At 38.5% G+C, this 13,997-nt stretch overlaps 1 protein-coding gene across 8 annotated transcripts in view; it reads right to left on the bottom strand.

Moving 5' to 3' along the window:
- The window catches only part of PPP2R5E (protein phosphatase 2 regulatory subunit B'epsilon), an 80,340-nt gene that overhangs the window by 32,217 nt on the left and 34,126 nt on the right, over window positions 1-13,997 (bottom strand). For all 8 annotated transcript variants that reach the window (XM_064659417.1, XM_064659416.1, XM_064659411.1 and 5 more), the window contains one exon: window positions 450-646. In XM_064659417.1, the coding sequence (XP_064515487.1) occupies window positions 450-646 (197 nt within the window). The remainder of the gene's footprint in view (window positions 1-449; window positions 647-13,997) is intronic.

Genomic DNA, 13,997 nt, shown 5'->3' with positions numbered 1-13,997 from the left:
AGCATTTATTATTTTAAAATTATTATCTGTGCATGCTTCAAGCTATCTCTGCCTACAGTAGACACTCAAGAACTTGGAGAAGGTTCAAAGAAAGATAAGAAACTTGCAAAAATCATTCCATTATTTATACTGGGGAGGAGAGGGAGGGCAGGTGGGGGGAAATGTGACGGACTTCCATTTTATAGCTGCTGGTTTTCTCCATCAGGAAGTAATCCAGGTTTCTTTTCATAGGTTTGTGATTATAAATAACCATCATCTCCTTGGATTTAATTAAGAATATATAAAAATTAACATTTTTGTCTCTGGAGAATTATCCCCAAGTGATGTCTAGTAGCAAATACAAACCAAAGGCCTCATTTAATCCACCTACTCCAGGTTCAATTTCGCCCACAACACGTAACTAGAACTGCAAGTGGATTTAAAGAGACCATGAGAAAGAAGGAACTCACCATTCTAACTACTTCAGGGTAAGTCTGCTCTGTCAAACAGCCTCTGCTTATTGTAATGTAGTCCACCAGTTCATTAAGAGTGGAGCGCTTGTATTCTTTCATTTTAAGGTCTGAAAGCGTGTCCATGAAGTCAAAAATGACACAGCACTGTTGAAGTTTCTTTAGGAACAGTTCAGGCTGCTCTGAAGATGGAACGTCTATGAAACAAGAAAGGAAATCTTTGTGAGTCTGGCATCTTATTATACAAAACAGGATTTCTTTTTGAAGATCAGTTTCAAAGGAAAGCAGCATTCATACAATTTTTGTAAAACAGAGTTCACATTAACATACGAACCGCTTATGGGAACTGTGTTACCACTGTGTGTTTGAGATCTTCAACACACTGTAGAAGAAATTTAGTCACCACTGGCTATTAGGAAAATAAAGTTCACCAAGAAAGTCCAGGCTTAAGTGGAGAATGCAAACACAACAGCATTGAAGACTTAATTTTACAAAATACCACTACTTGGAGGCTGGTGTTCACCACTGTTAACTTACACTCCAAAGAAGGATGAAAGAACTGACAAACACATCAAGCTTGATTAATTTATATTTCTAAAAACAGTGCGTCAATTATAACCCTACATGAATATACATGAATACATATATATGAATACACAGCAAGACTATAATTCCACAAACAAGTTTTAAGATTCAATCATTACCCCCACGTTGACACTTTTCACAGCAAAATCAATTGCACTGAAACACAATGAGGATTTTTTTGCTGTACTATGAACACACAACATGCATCACTAGGAACACTTTCACAAAAAATAGTATGTGCTTGACCAATGAATTAAGGAGAATGTACTATTCACTACTTTTGCTCTGTTTTCTTAATTCTCAGTAGATAAAAAGACTTAATACAATAATAAAAGGAATGTCAGCATCTTAGTGGCTGGTAAGTTTACCAAATGCATCAAAAGAATACACAGACAGCTTCCTTTCTCCAATGTTCATGCACACAAGAGGCTAACAATAGCAGAAAGTTGCAGGAATGAAATACATACTTTTACTCTGCAAGTTTGCTCTCAGACTGGGGAGCACTTCACTTCCTTTGATCTGCCTTTTTTTTTTTTTAAGACATCAGTGCCTGCCTCAGCACCAAAATCCTGCAAATGACCTTCCAAGTCACAACATAACATGCAAATGAAAAATTTTGTTGATCTCAACTAGAAAAATTGTAATAGTAAAAATTGATGCTTATTTCTTAAAACTTGGACATACCAGTAAAAAGCCAATCTAAGATGGAATTTCTTACTGCTGACACAAGAATATGTCAAGGTAATACTTGGTAAACGCTGGAAGCTCTTAGTAATTGTATGGTAGTTTTAAGTAGTTTTAAGGTTTAAGTACCATGAATCTGTTTTAATTAAACACAGTGCTTAAATTTAATTAAAAACAGTGCTTAAACACTGAAAGGAATAAACATGGACTGCAGTACAAATAAAGATGCAACGGTTTATTCAACCTTTCCCTGTTTACAGCACTGCAGTAGTGATTCAAAAGGTAGTGAACTGCATCCTGCAAAGAACCACCAAAATCTTGGTAAAGTTTAATTGATGCTGTTGGGCAGCACACACCAATCTCATATTCATTAGGCCTGGGTAAGTTCTGTGACATCTGTGTCCAAAGGAAATTAGGGTGTAGGGGGCAACGTGGTATAGTTATGACACCACATGTCACATCATCAGAATTGTTCACCCCACAGTCCCAAAGGCTACAGTCACCTGTGGCACAGCAGATGCAAGAAACATGGTCCTGCAGAACTCCAACAAGAGCTACATGGGAGAAGAATCCTCCCCAGACACCTCCAGAACACTGAAGGTCCCCAAACCAAGTCACCCTAAAGCCATTCCACTGGCCAGGTTTCTCTCACACATTCAGATGCTCAGAGCAGGCAGAGCTGAAACCTAAGATGAGCCAGGGAGCCAAACTCATTAGCCTTCACCCATTACAAAAAAGAGCACTTCTTCAAGACCCTTCTAAGGTTACAGCCCTACAGAAGATAAAAGGCCTAGGGAAGCAAAGTCCTTGTGACTACTTTCTTAACTACATGTGTTCAAATAATACAGAGGAGGAGAATGGACTTCAGAATCCACTGTTATTAGCAAGCAGGCAACAGTTACTTAATTAACAGTTTCTTCCAAAAGACAGACTCTAAATACAAGCTGCAAAGAAGAGGGGGGGAAATGAAAGTGAAACTGGTTACATTTCAAAAGTATTATTTTTAAAAGTTACACTCTTTCTTATACTATCTATAATACACCATAGACCTTGAAAAGCTGTAAAAGGTATCAATAAAATCTCTGTTGTTACATGGCCACAACAGGGGTTTGGTTGCACTGTTCTACATGACCTGTACACGTTTGCTTTGGCCAACAAGGACATTACAGTCAAAGAAAAACAGGCTGAGATCAAATGGGAATCCATTAAGATACAACCCAGCACAAGTTAAAACCAGACCCATATATATGACTCAAGATTACACTCATTTTAAACAGAGTTGGTATTGAATAAAAATTTTAAAATTACTGAAGCATTAAAATAAGCAATAAAAGTTTGTTTGTTTGTTTTTCTCCAGTTAAGTATATGGAAGTGTGGGAACAAAACGAAAAATATAATTAAGTTCTGCTCAAGAAAAACCACTCTAGAACACTCCATGAAATTCATGGAGTCTAACTACGTCAACAAGCCATATGAACCATAGGGGCAAACAAAAAAAACCAAACCACAGCCAACCAAAAAACCCACAAACAAACAAACCAACCAACCTCAAAGCCCCACAAAATAAAACCTCACAAACCAACTGTTCTGGTCATATCGGCTTTTCTTTATTAAGCCAGTTACCACTCACACTAGAGAATAAAACTGCAAGAAGTTTCACTCAGTAGTTTTTCTCATTATTCTTGGGAATTTGGGGTGCCTTGGGAACAGGCTAACACCTAATGCCTAGGGGTTTTTTGGACTTGGAAACAGGACAAGTATGGGAATAAAAAAGTAAATTAAAAAATAAGGGGAGTAAAAAATTAGAGGGTCCTAAGACAAGAAAAGGGCAGTATAAATAAATAAATAAAATCAGTATTCCATAATTCCAGCCTTCCCACAGAGATCATGCCATTAGTTGGTTTGGGGTTTTGGGGGGGGCTTTCTTTTACTGGTACCTGGGGTACAGACCAACAGAGCCCCACAGCAAAGCTGAGCTCCTCAACACAACCACTTGAAATAAACACACAGTTCCTTACAGATGTCTTCAGGGAGCTGATGAAAAACAGCAAATCATTTTCTTCTCAGCAGACACTCAGAGCTTCCAATGAATTCTGCAACATTCTACTCCTGTCCTAACGGCAGCGAAACATTCAGGTCCCAAAATTTCCATTGTATCTACTTTCAGATGAAAGAACTGAAAACTGAGCAACTGCTCTAATAAATCTGTGTAAACACATATAACACTTTAATAGCCTGTAAAATAAAATAAAAATGACACTATTAAGTGGCATGTGTGATTTATGTCCAATGCACAAAGGAGTATACATTTATTAAAATCAAAATTTAAAGGAAGATAAACTTCTGTCTGGATGACTTGTGAGAACTCTTTTTCATTTTCAGAAGGTCCTCTGAAATTTAATTTTCAAGCTTGTCAGTTTTCTCTTTAGCCATTTAAAACTGCACAGAGCTTTTGAAATACAGTGAATATTCACAGATCCAAGGGAAATTGGCTTAGAGAAAGCAAGCACTAATACATCTGAACAATGATAATCAAGACAGAATCAGAGCCCTTAACAATGTCAGGTTTTTATAAAGTTATCAGAAAAACTGACAGAAAGTGCTGTATTTTTTTTTTTTAGACATGGACTAACAATTCTCACTGCAAGGGCTGAAGTACTAATTCCAAAATGGCCAAAGCAATTCCGTTTCTCTCTTAATAGCCTTTTCCCAAAATAATCCTAATCCAACCAGCCCACCCCTTCTCATAAATCTCTGTCTTCTGCATCCTTTTATCAACTAAAGACATAAAACCTGATAGCACACTTTCACTGCAAGTCTCAAACATCAATAAAAACATACTAATGTTTTTACTGCATTCATGCTTTAATTAAAGTAATTCACAAGTAACTCATTTTGGATCACAAAAAGCAAACTGTGCACCAGAGAGAAACTGCATCCAGAGAACGGAGCTCTGGCTCTCCTCTCCCTGGCAAGGGAACAACCGAGAGAAGGGGAAGCACCTGGATCGGTTCCCTGATCCACTCCAGCGTGTAGGTTTGCAATGAAGGGTATAACGAGGGGAAGTGAAGATGGGGGGAGGGACTGAGCTACCAAACAGCACAGCAACTGTGAGGAAAAGCCACGGGATTGCAGACACAGGGCAGTGTAGGGCCCAGAGTCAGAATAAAAGGAGACAAATGATGCAGACTACATAGGAAGCATTAAACACAACTAGAGGACACTCACACATGCTGCCCTGCACCCACACATGCACTATCAGAACGTTTATGAATAGTTAAAATCAAAATGCCCTCAGAATAACTACTTCTTCCAGTATATACATTACTGGTATTCAATAGTTTGAAGATGACATTTGCATAAAGAATCTGCATCATCTTCTTGTATGACAGTAAAAGCAAATACCACATTAAACATGAAAAAATAAAAACACAGACTAAAACCAAACTCCAAAATGGGGAAGAGAGTTTAATAGTAACTTTCTTATTCATGCTAACTTTAAGCACTTCCTTATAATGTCCCAACATCTAAGAACTCTGTATTCACTCCACTTCTGAGATTGTTTCCTCTTTTAACTAAATGGCAAAATTTCTGCTTTCCCTTTCAACTTAATGGCAAAGTATTTCCTCAATTTTTCTCCCGTTTCCACATCTTCCAGTTACTAAATAAACCTAGGACTATTCTTTTTCTAGTTAAATAAAATCTCCTTGTGACAAAAAAGCTCCACAACCCCAAACAAATATCTCTCCTTTTCCTGCCACTCACAAAGCCACCTCGTTCAACACAACCTGCACCAAGGACACACCTGCACAAAGCAGGAGCTGTGCATAAATCTCTGCCTACATCTATTCTTCACAAATCACTGCAGAGATTTTATTTTGTAAGAAGTTACCTTTTGAGTTTTTCATTCAAGTAAAACTTGCAGATTTGAATTTGAAAGCCTTCTGGTTTTCCTTGAGCAGCTCACTTCAAGAGAAGGTCTAGCAACACCCAGCTCAAAGCTTTTGCTAACTAACTCACAGTCCTGTCATACAGAGTAAGCCACTTCTCACAGTACAATATTGGTCATAAGACCTCAAGAAGTACAAATGTTTGCCCTCTTTTTCTTACATACACATTTTTTGAGAAAAAATAATCACAATCCTGATGGTATTCACTTAATTTTCCTGCCTGGCTGTCAATATTATGAATGCTTTGCTAAGTCAGTAATCATTCATTTACAATAGGTGCTTTTTCCCAACCCATTCTCTATACTTAATAATTATAAGGCAGGGCAGCAGTTGGGCACTGTGTTCCAAAAACCTAACCAGTACAATTATTCACACAGCAATAAATACAGTGGGACAAACTCAAGCTGACTTTCATGAGTGAACACGCACAAGAAAAGCAAGACATTAACACCCCATTTCCAGCACGTTGGAACTGCACAATTAGAAATGCAACACGGGACATAATGCACCAATCTCCGGACAATCTGTGCCTCTTTGGATAATCAGTCACAAAATTGAGAATTACTTCCTTAGCCATAAATTTCTCCCTGATCAAACCGAACAAGTTCTCACTAAGTGGGAATCTCCTGGGTAGTTATGCAGGAATCCTGGATCTGGAACTCCCTCTACTGCTTGCCAACACTCCCTGATCATTTCACAGAGGTTTCCAACAAACATTATTTACCAGAGTGAGTATTCTGAACTCAGTGTAGATCTAGCATTTCATTTGAGTGCCTTGAATGCAGATGTGGCAGCACTACAAGCAACAGGGGACACTCCTTAACAGGAGTGTCTATATTCTTAGTCATAGACATTGCCAAAATTTTATAATGCAGATATACTTTTAAATATATTAATCAAAATTCTGCCTTTACTCATGTATGTAAAATATTACAAACTTCAGACTCTGAATAGAACACATGGATGAAGGCCTGCTGTTTCCTTCATCACAAGACCAAGAATTAAAACCAAACTGACAATAAAAAGAATTTAAGAAAGCATATTTTTAAAAGCCATACTTTTAAACTTTGTGAAGCTTCAATTAAACTTTTTGCCTACTCTCACAGCAGGCGTGGTGCAGGCAATAGTTTAAACCTCTTCACTTTTTCACCCATGGACCTCAATCCAGAGCCACAGCAGCCAAAGTTTCAATGAAAAGATTCCTCCAGGCTACGCTTTGGTAATCTGTGACCAACAGTTGTTCATCCCATTAATGATGTCTGTGCTGTGAACATCCTTCAGTTTGGAAGTGGACCAAGACCACAAGCTTGGTTGTCAAAGCTACTGATTAGCCACAGCAGAACATTATTACATCAATACTCGTTGCAAAAGGACTTTATTGGTGCAAATTGGCATAAATGATGTGCACCCTCAAGTGAGCAGAGAGCTTCCAGGGTGCCCTGGCTTTACAAATTTGGGTACTCTTACTCATCACTAACCTAACACGAGGAATCTGATTATGAAACAGTTACATCAAACATTTTGGATAATAATACGTAATCAAGGAAATACATAGTGGATAGTGAGAAATCCTGAGCAGTTAATGGAAGACAAGATTGGCAGGGCATTTCAGTACACCAGTTGCTGCTCTAGGTCCCCTGAAAATAGAGACTCACAAGATATTTGGCCATATATAGCATCCCTTATGCTAGTACTAATAATCACCACTCAGAAGTAACCATGTCTTTTCATAATCAAGCAGCAATGCCTTCCTCCTTAGGCAAGCTGACAACACTTTTCAACACTTCCCCATTAGTTCTTCAAGGAATGGGGAGAGTTTAATGGAGTAAACCAAGACAGTCAAACCTTACCTATTTTACCCACAAGCCAAAAATTATCCAGATCAAAGAAGATAACAGAGAAGGTATGGAAAAGGATTCAAATGACAAGACTTCAAAGAAAAACTGATGGGAAAAGACCAGGTAAATGAGTGTACCAAAAAATTTCAGAAGAGATGGAAGAACAGCAAAGCATCTGTGAATCCTATGACAAGAGGGCAGAGTGGGAAGCAAAAGAAGGCAGGGAAACCAAAGCATTATTGAAAAAGACCAAGAGAGAAAGAGGATGAGGTGGAGCAGGAGACTTGGAACAGAGAGAGAGAGGAAAAATTGTTTGGACAGTAACTAGCACCATGAAATAGCAGAATATTTCAAAAGGGAAAAAATGAGAGCTCGAAGTGTTTAAGCAAAATAAGAATTAATGAGTTAGTGGTTAGGGGCTAGATATGATTAAGCAGCCACATATCTGGAGGTTCTTGACACTCTGACATCTTTAATATATCCCATTACATTATTTATGGTGAGTTTGCCTAGACATCAAATTAACACCTATATTTTAGCTCCAAGCAGATCACAGGTTTTGTAGGTTGCTTTCTCCCTCTCCCTCCCCCCAATTTTTACTAATATTTCAAAACCAATTATTAGTGATTTCTTTTTTTTTTTTTCAGTGAAGCAAAAAGGTTGGTAAAAATACACATGTTATTTCAATTTCCTAAATTGAATACGTGGCATAAAATCTCAAAATAAGACAAAAATACTTTGCTGAAATGCTGAGAGTTACTGTGGCCAATTTCCTGGATTGACTCAAGTTTCTTTAACACTGGCTCAGAAAGCTCATGCTAGTTGTTTTAAGTAGATTATTACTGAACTGCACTTCCAAAGTACAAGCTAACCTTCAGAGAGCTGAAGTCACCAAGTTTACTGAACAGTCACCAGAGAGAGCTGCTGCTCATGTCTGTCCTGCCACTTGAAAATACTGACATGAGGTAGCAAAAAAATTATCAGGATACCTTTGCCACACACCTTCTGCCTAACACACCTTCTACCATTAGATATGAAACACTTGAGTGTTGCTTTTCAGAGACTTCTCCAAAAAGAGGGGGGAAAAAAGCAATGGATTATAAATGTTCTTTTAAAAAAGGAAAAAAAAAAAAAACCACACAAAAAAGTCCCCACTGTTTGTCTTCTACTTGCTACATTTATATAAACATAAGCATATTTCCACTTAGTGTATCTGTGGTGAGTTTTTCCTTGGTTGGTTGATTTATGTGTAGAAAAAACCCCGGGAGACAACACTAAAACACTGTACAATCACAGCTCAAGCTTTGGAGCTCCCAGAGCTGTGTTAGAACATCCTTAGTCTAAGAATCAAAATTTCAAATAACTTAAAGATCTCCAAATTTTAGCATCACGTTTTGTAACCAAACACAAGGTTAACTCTACATGAAAACCCCTTGCAGTTCTGTTTCCTGAGACTCCAGGATTAATCAGTATTACTCCTTACACCCTTGCTCAGTTCTAACTGGTAATGCCACCCTCCACTGGTTCCTTTCAGCCCTTACCAGGAGGAGCTGTACACCAGAATTAAACTCAGGTTTTTCTGTAGACATTTTGATAGCAAAAGCTACAGGCAGGGCAAACGTAAATGCAAAATATGCTCAACTTACCTATGTGCTCAGCTGCTCTACCCCAAACCACATCACGAGGATCAGAGACAAAAACACCATGTAAACAAAGCCATCTCATTTTCCAAGGGATTTCTCAAATACCGGACATAGAGCAAAGCTGCACAACAGTAACTTAATGCTCCACTGAATCACCCTACTGCTGCTTTCCTTTCCTGTAAAATCTTCAACAGTCCTTCAGGCTGCTTCTCAGTGTATTTTTAGTTGCCTAGCTCGTCTCTAGGACCCTGCCATCCTCCATCCACTCCTAAGTTCTTAGTAGAGCACTGGAACCCAAAACATCAATAGAGACACCGAGTCTCAGCTCATTATTTTAACTTGGTCATGCTATGCTCGTGTCACTTCTATTCTGGACTTGGATTCTCTTAATTTTAGAGGGAATGATGGATTACACTGCAGCTTCAGCTTTATCTTGCTACATCATGTACAATTTATTTTTATTGGTTTTTTGCATTGTAAACTAGTGGCAAATAGCAGAATATGGCGAGACCAGCCATTTATAACAAACAGTACATTGTTTCCAGGTCCCCTAGATGGCAAAAAATCTAAAACACAGAAAAATGTTTACAAGTTCCAAGACACTAAGAAATACCTTTGCAAAAAACCCACGATGGCCTGCTGACCTAAGACAGAAGAATCCTTAAGAGGATTATTGTCTTCCTTTTGATAAGATTCTTATCAGATCACAATTTTCTTCTGCATGACATGAGAAGCTTGTGCTCTGTAATGATCATTAAATATAAGAACACAAACATGCCACAGCAATCTTACACTTACCTTCCACTCTAACTGCGGTCACAAGGCATTCAGGATTTGCATTGCAATTCATTTGTTCAGTTCATTAAGTACATAATGAAATAATGATAAAATTATATATCTGTACATGCTTCCTGTAAGAATGCAAAAATTCTATCTTGCTTAGTAAGTGCTCTGAAACTGCCATCTGTCCAAATAAAAATATGCAACATTCATTTTGCTCCAACTACAGAGTTGCCCTGTGAAATTTATTCAGGAACACTCAGACACTTCCAAAAAAGCTGAACCAAGAGTACAGGAAACCCAAAACATAACTCTCATCCAAGCAGGCTCAGAGCAAGTGCCAGGATTGCTACTTTGCTTGATACTGACCCACTAATTTATCCCAGAAGTCACAGGAGTACTTCATTCTCCACTGAAAGAAGTAATTAAGTGAGAGCTATTCTACATACACAACCCACTGTCTAAGAGCTTACATTTAAAAATATTCACATTTATTAGCCTAAATAATATACATACATATAAAATACACATTTCTATAACCCTACTTATACATTGAGAAGAGTTTAATTGAACCCTGAAAACACAACTTCCATTCCCTTCTCATTTGGTAGTATAAATTTAGTCAAGAATATATTCTACTCTATGCTAATTTACCACAATAGTCTCCCAGCATTTTCCAGTAATGCACTATGAAATCCAACTGTTTGCTCCCTCATTCCCTCCATAGAGGGTGCAATGTGTGTAATTCAGTAAGAATTTTATGGAACTGCACATGTGTAAGATGTTACATCTGTGTAGAAAAAAGACAAGATTTAATAAAAATGCCCCAAAGTTATGATGGAAGATGTGGAAACAAGCTGGGAGTTCATTCTAAAGTCCCCACAGGGATCCCCCTGGTTATACACAACTCCACTGCACAAGGTCCAGTATGACAGAACAATAAAATCACTGGGTTTGGCCTTTGTTATGCACTTAGTCTCCTAAATACTGGTTTCAGGCCACTGAGATCAGAATCAGCACCTCATGCTGGATTCAATGTCATCCCAAAACCAAGCTGGGGTTGCCAGGGATGCTGCATCTGCAGCAGCAAGTCCCTCAGGGACACTGTGATTCCTGAGCACAAGAACATTATCCCCACTACATCCCAGCTGAGCCACAGGAAAACCTGAAGGTACATCCTGATCTGCACGCTGGGATAACATCCCCCTGCCAACTTAGAAACTCAAAAGCACCACTCAGAAGATGCCACGTGAGGACTTTGCATCCGCAAACAATCCACGTGGTTTCTTGGTCAAGAAAGGCAGTTTCCACATCAGTCCCTCCTTCCAGATACACTCCTTGCAAAAGACCTCCCAGTGCTCAGGCTCCACCAGCTGCCCTGAGAGTGGTCATTTGTAAGGCTCAAACTGTTACTCAACACCTTGTGACAATAACTCAAATCAGTCAAGCTGTTAGTCAAGGGAACACCCTTTCTCACATTACCAAGCCCAGTACACAGACAGAAAATAAATATATAAATCTACTTTATTTTGTTTTGCTTTTGCAGTTACTGAGAGCTCTCTCACATTCCCTGGTGCACAGAAATACATTGCCATACATTGCCAATACATTCTAGACCACTTTCAAAGCAACCTCTTGATCTTCAGATTATTCAGAATCTGGAACAATTCAGCAATAGAAGTAAAAAACATGACAATTATATATTACTCTTCTATAACCTGCTGGGTAATCTGTGTCATGCTGGATATTTTATGCTATTTGTATTATCATTACATATGTCTACGTAAAAATAATAGGATTTTCTCAATCACACAACGGCTCAGCTCAGTTTTAAAATTATGTAAATGAGAGACTCATTTACTAGTAATTATTCACCTTTAGAGTCCATTGCTCTGTTATACCTAAACCAGGTATTTTTGCTAAAACTTGCAATTTTAACTGAGGTAGAGTATTTTCTCTCTTTTTAACAGCAACCTTTTATTTTGCTGCTTGAACCCTAAATGGGATATGCGTTTTATCTCTCTAACACAAGGTTCTAGAGCAGAGACCTAATTTCAGAATATTTGTAATTGTCTAAAGAACAACTCTTTTCATAGCCTTTCACTACCACAACAGTGCAAGGACTTTTTTCAGATGCTTTTTACTTCTGACCTCTTCCAAAAACACTGAATAAAATAATGCAGGGGGGTTTGGCAGAACATATTTACTTGCATATGTGCAAATCCATCATAGGGGTTTTTGTCCCTGAGAAATGCTGTCTGCTGCAGGACAGATTAGTGTATCTGATGACCACTGGGCCTTGGTGCCTGAAGTGAATTTCTCCAGAAATTACTTAGACCCTCTGCAATATGACTATCAGCTTACAACAGCATATTACCTTTAAAAATATATATCTGACCCATAACAAATAAAGAGTTCTGAATTAAGTTCTCAAGAACAAGTCAGAGAAAATTAAAAACTATAGGGATGAGGTTATGTCATGCAACTAACATAACCAAAGGTATCACTCTGCTGAGCATCGAGTCACTTTGCAAAGCTCTATTAGTTTAGACTGTTACAAATATTAACCAGACATAACAGTTTAAGCATTAAATATAATTAAAACATTTCCTCTGTGGTTACCAAACAATACTCTTCATCATCATACCCTCTCTACCTCTTCCAAGCTACTCATTAGTTAAGATGCTTCTCTGTCGAAGGTGATAAACTGACATTAGATTACCAGCAATATTTATCCCCAGCTGTACTGTGGTCACAAACTTCATCTTCAGCTGGTGTCCTGGCCAAACTGAAGTAGATGGGAGTGTTACTCTGGCTCATCAGAACTGTGATTACACCTCTGCTCTAATTGGCAGAATGAAAAAAAAAAAAAAAAGGAAGAGCAACCTCATCAGTTATGTATTCCACAAAAATTGATGGAGAAACACTCAGCAGGAAAAGTGTGTATTTCGCAGGTTCACACAAATAAAGGTAAGTTTGAAAGCTCTTCTTCATAAGTGAGGTGATCCAAATACACTACTGGCGAATTAGCATAACTTTTTACAGGCATTTTTATGGAGCCTTTGCAGGTACAAATCCAGAAAGGAAGTATAGTCCAGAAAACATGCTCTGTAGCTGTCCATATGAATACACAGATACATTCTCTACCTTACCCACACTGTTTAGGAAGTAGTTGGCTCCCTACTTGACCACTAGCAAGAATTCTTTGACTTACACACATCCTTTATGTAATTAAAGACTAGACTTCAGGTACATCCTTCATGCCTTCTCTTTTTTCCACAAAATATCAAATTCGCTAATACATTATTAAATGCTAAGTGGAACGTGCCATTTACAATAATAATGAGTATTTTAGGTAATTACCTCCAGTGGACTGAACTTTATCAAGAGAAGGCAGACAGCATTCTGTGCTCTCTTTACACTTGGGGTGTACCAGCAGGCACATATACAGATGGCCCTTTCCCAATCCAATAGCTAACATGCAGCCAAAGTAGGTCAGTGAGGAACAAAAGAGTTTTTAACTATACTAATCCAGTGGCTTCAGTATCCTCTAAAATGACAGAGAAGGAACCGTCGGAGCTGTTGTGGCTACTTTGTAACTGTAAAGGCTAGAAAGCAAAATCCCACACCATCCAGTTCTCCTCCCTGTACCGGGCATGTTACTTAATTATTTGGTCTCAGTGATGTCAGCAGGAGTCAACTAATTGCCTTCCAGCAAACCTACTACTTGTGTGTGACTTACTCCTTCCTCTGACAGAGGCATTCAATCCTTACCATAAGAGCTAACAACCTAGCGAGCTTTACAGCCACTCCTGTGGCTCCTGTCATTTTCATAGGATGCTACAGCTCGTTTCATTTTCATCCCAATGCCAGCCTTATTGCTCTTGTCAGATGGGAGCAAAGAGCCCAGATCAGGAATTCCATCGGCAGCACAGGCCTGTCACTTTGAGAGTCCAATTTCATATTGCTCCTTGTCCTACCTCTGTCTGTTCGTGGAGTTTCTCTCACAATCCAGCCTGTAACACTCCTGTAATACTCCTTTCCGAAGGTTGCCTCTTTCTCCCTCCT

The sequence above is a fragment of the Pseudopipra pipra genome, chromosome 6 (assembly GCF_036250125.1).
Source record: "Pseudopipra pipra isolate bDixPip1 chromosome 6, bDixPip1.hap1, whole genome shotgun sequence".
NCBI lineage: Eukaryota > Metazoa > Chordata > Aves > Passeriformes > Pipridae > Pseudopipra > Pseudopipra pipra.
Note: the sequence above shows the minus strand (reverse complement) of the source record. Positions and strands in the feature narration are given on the sequence as shown.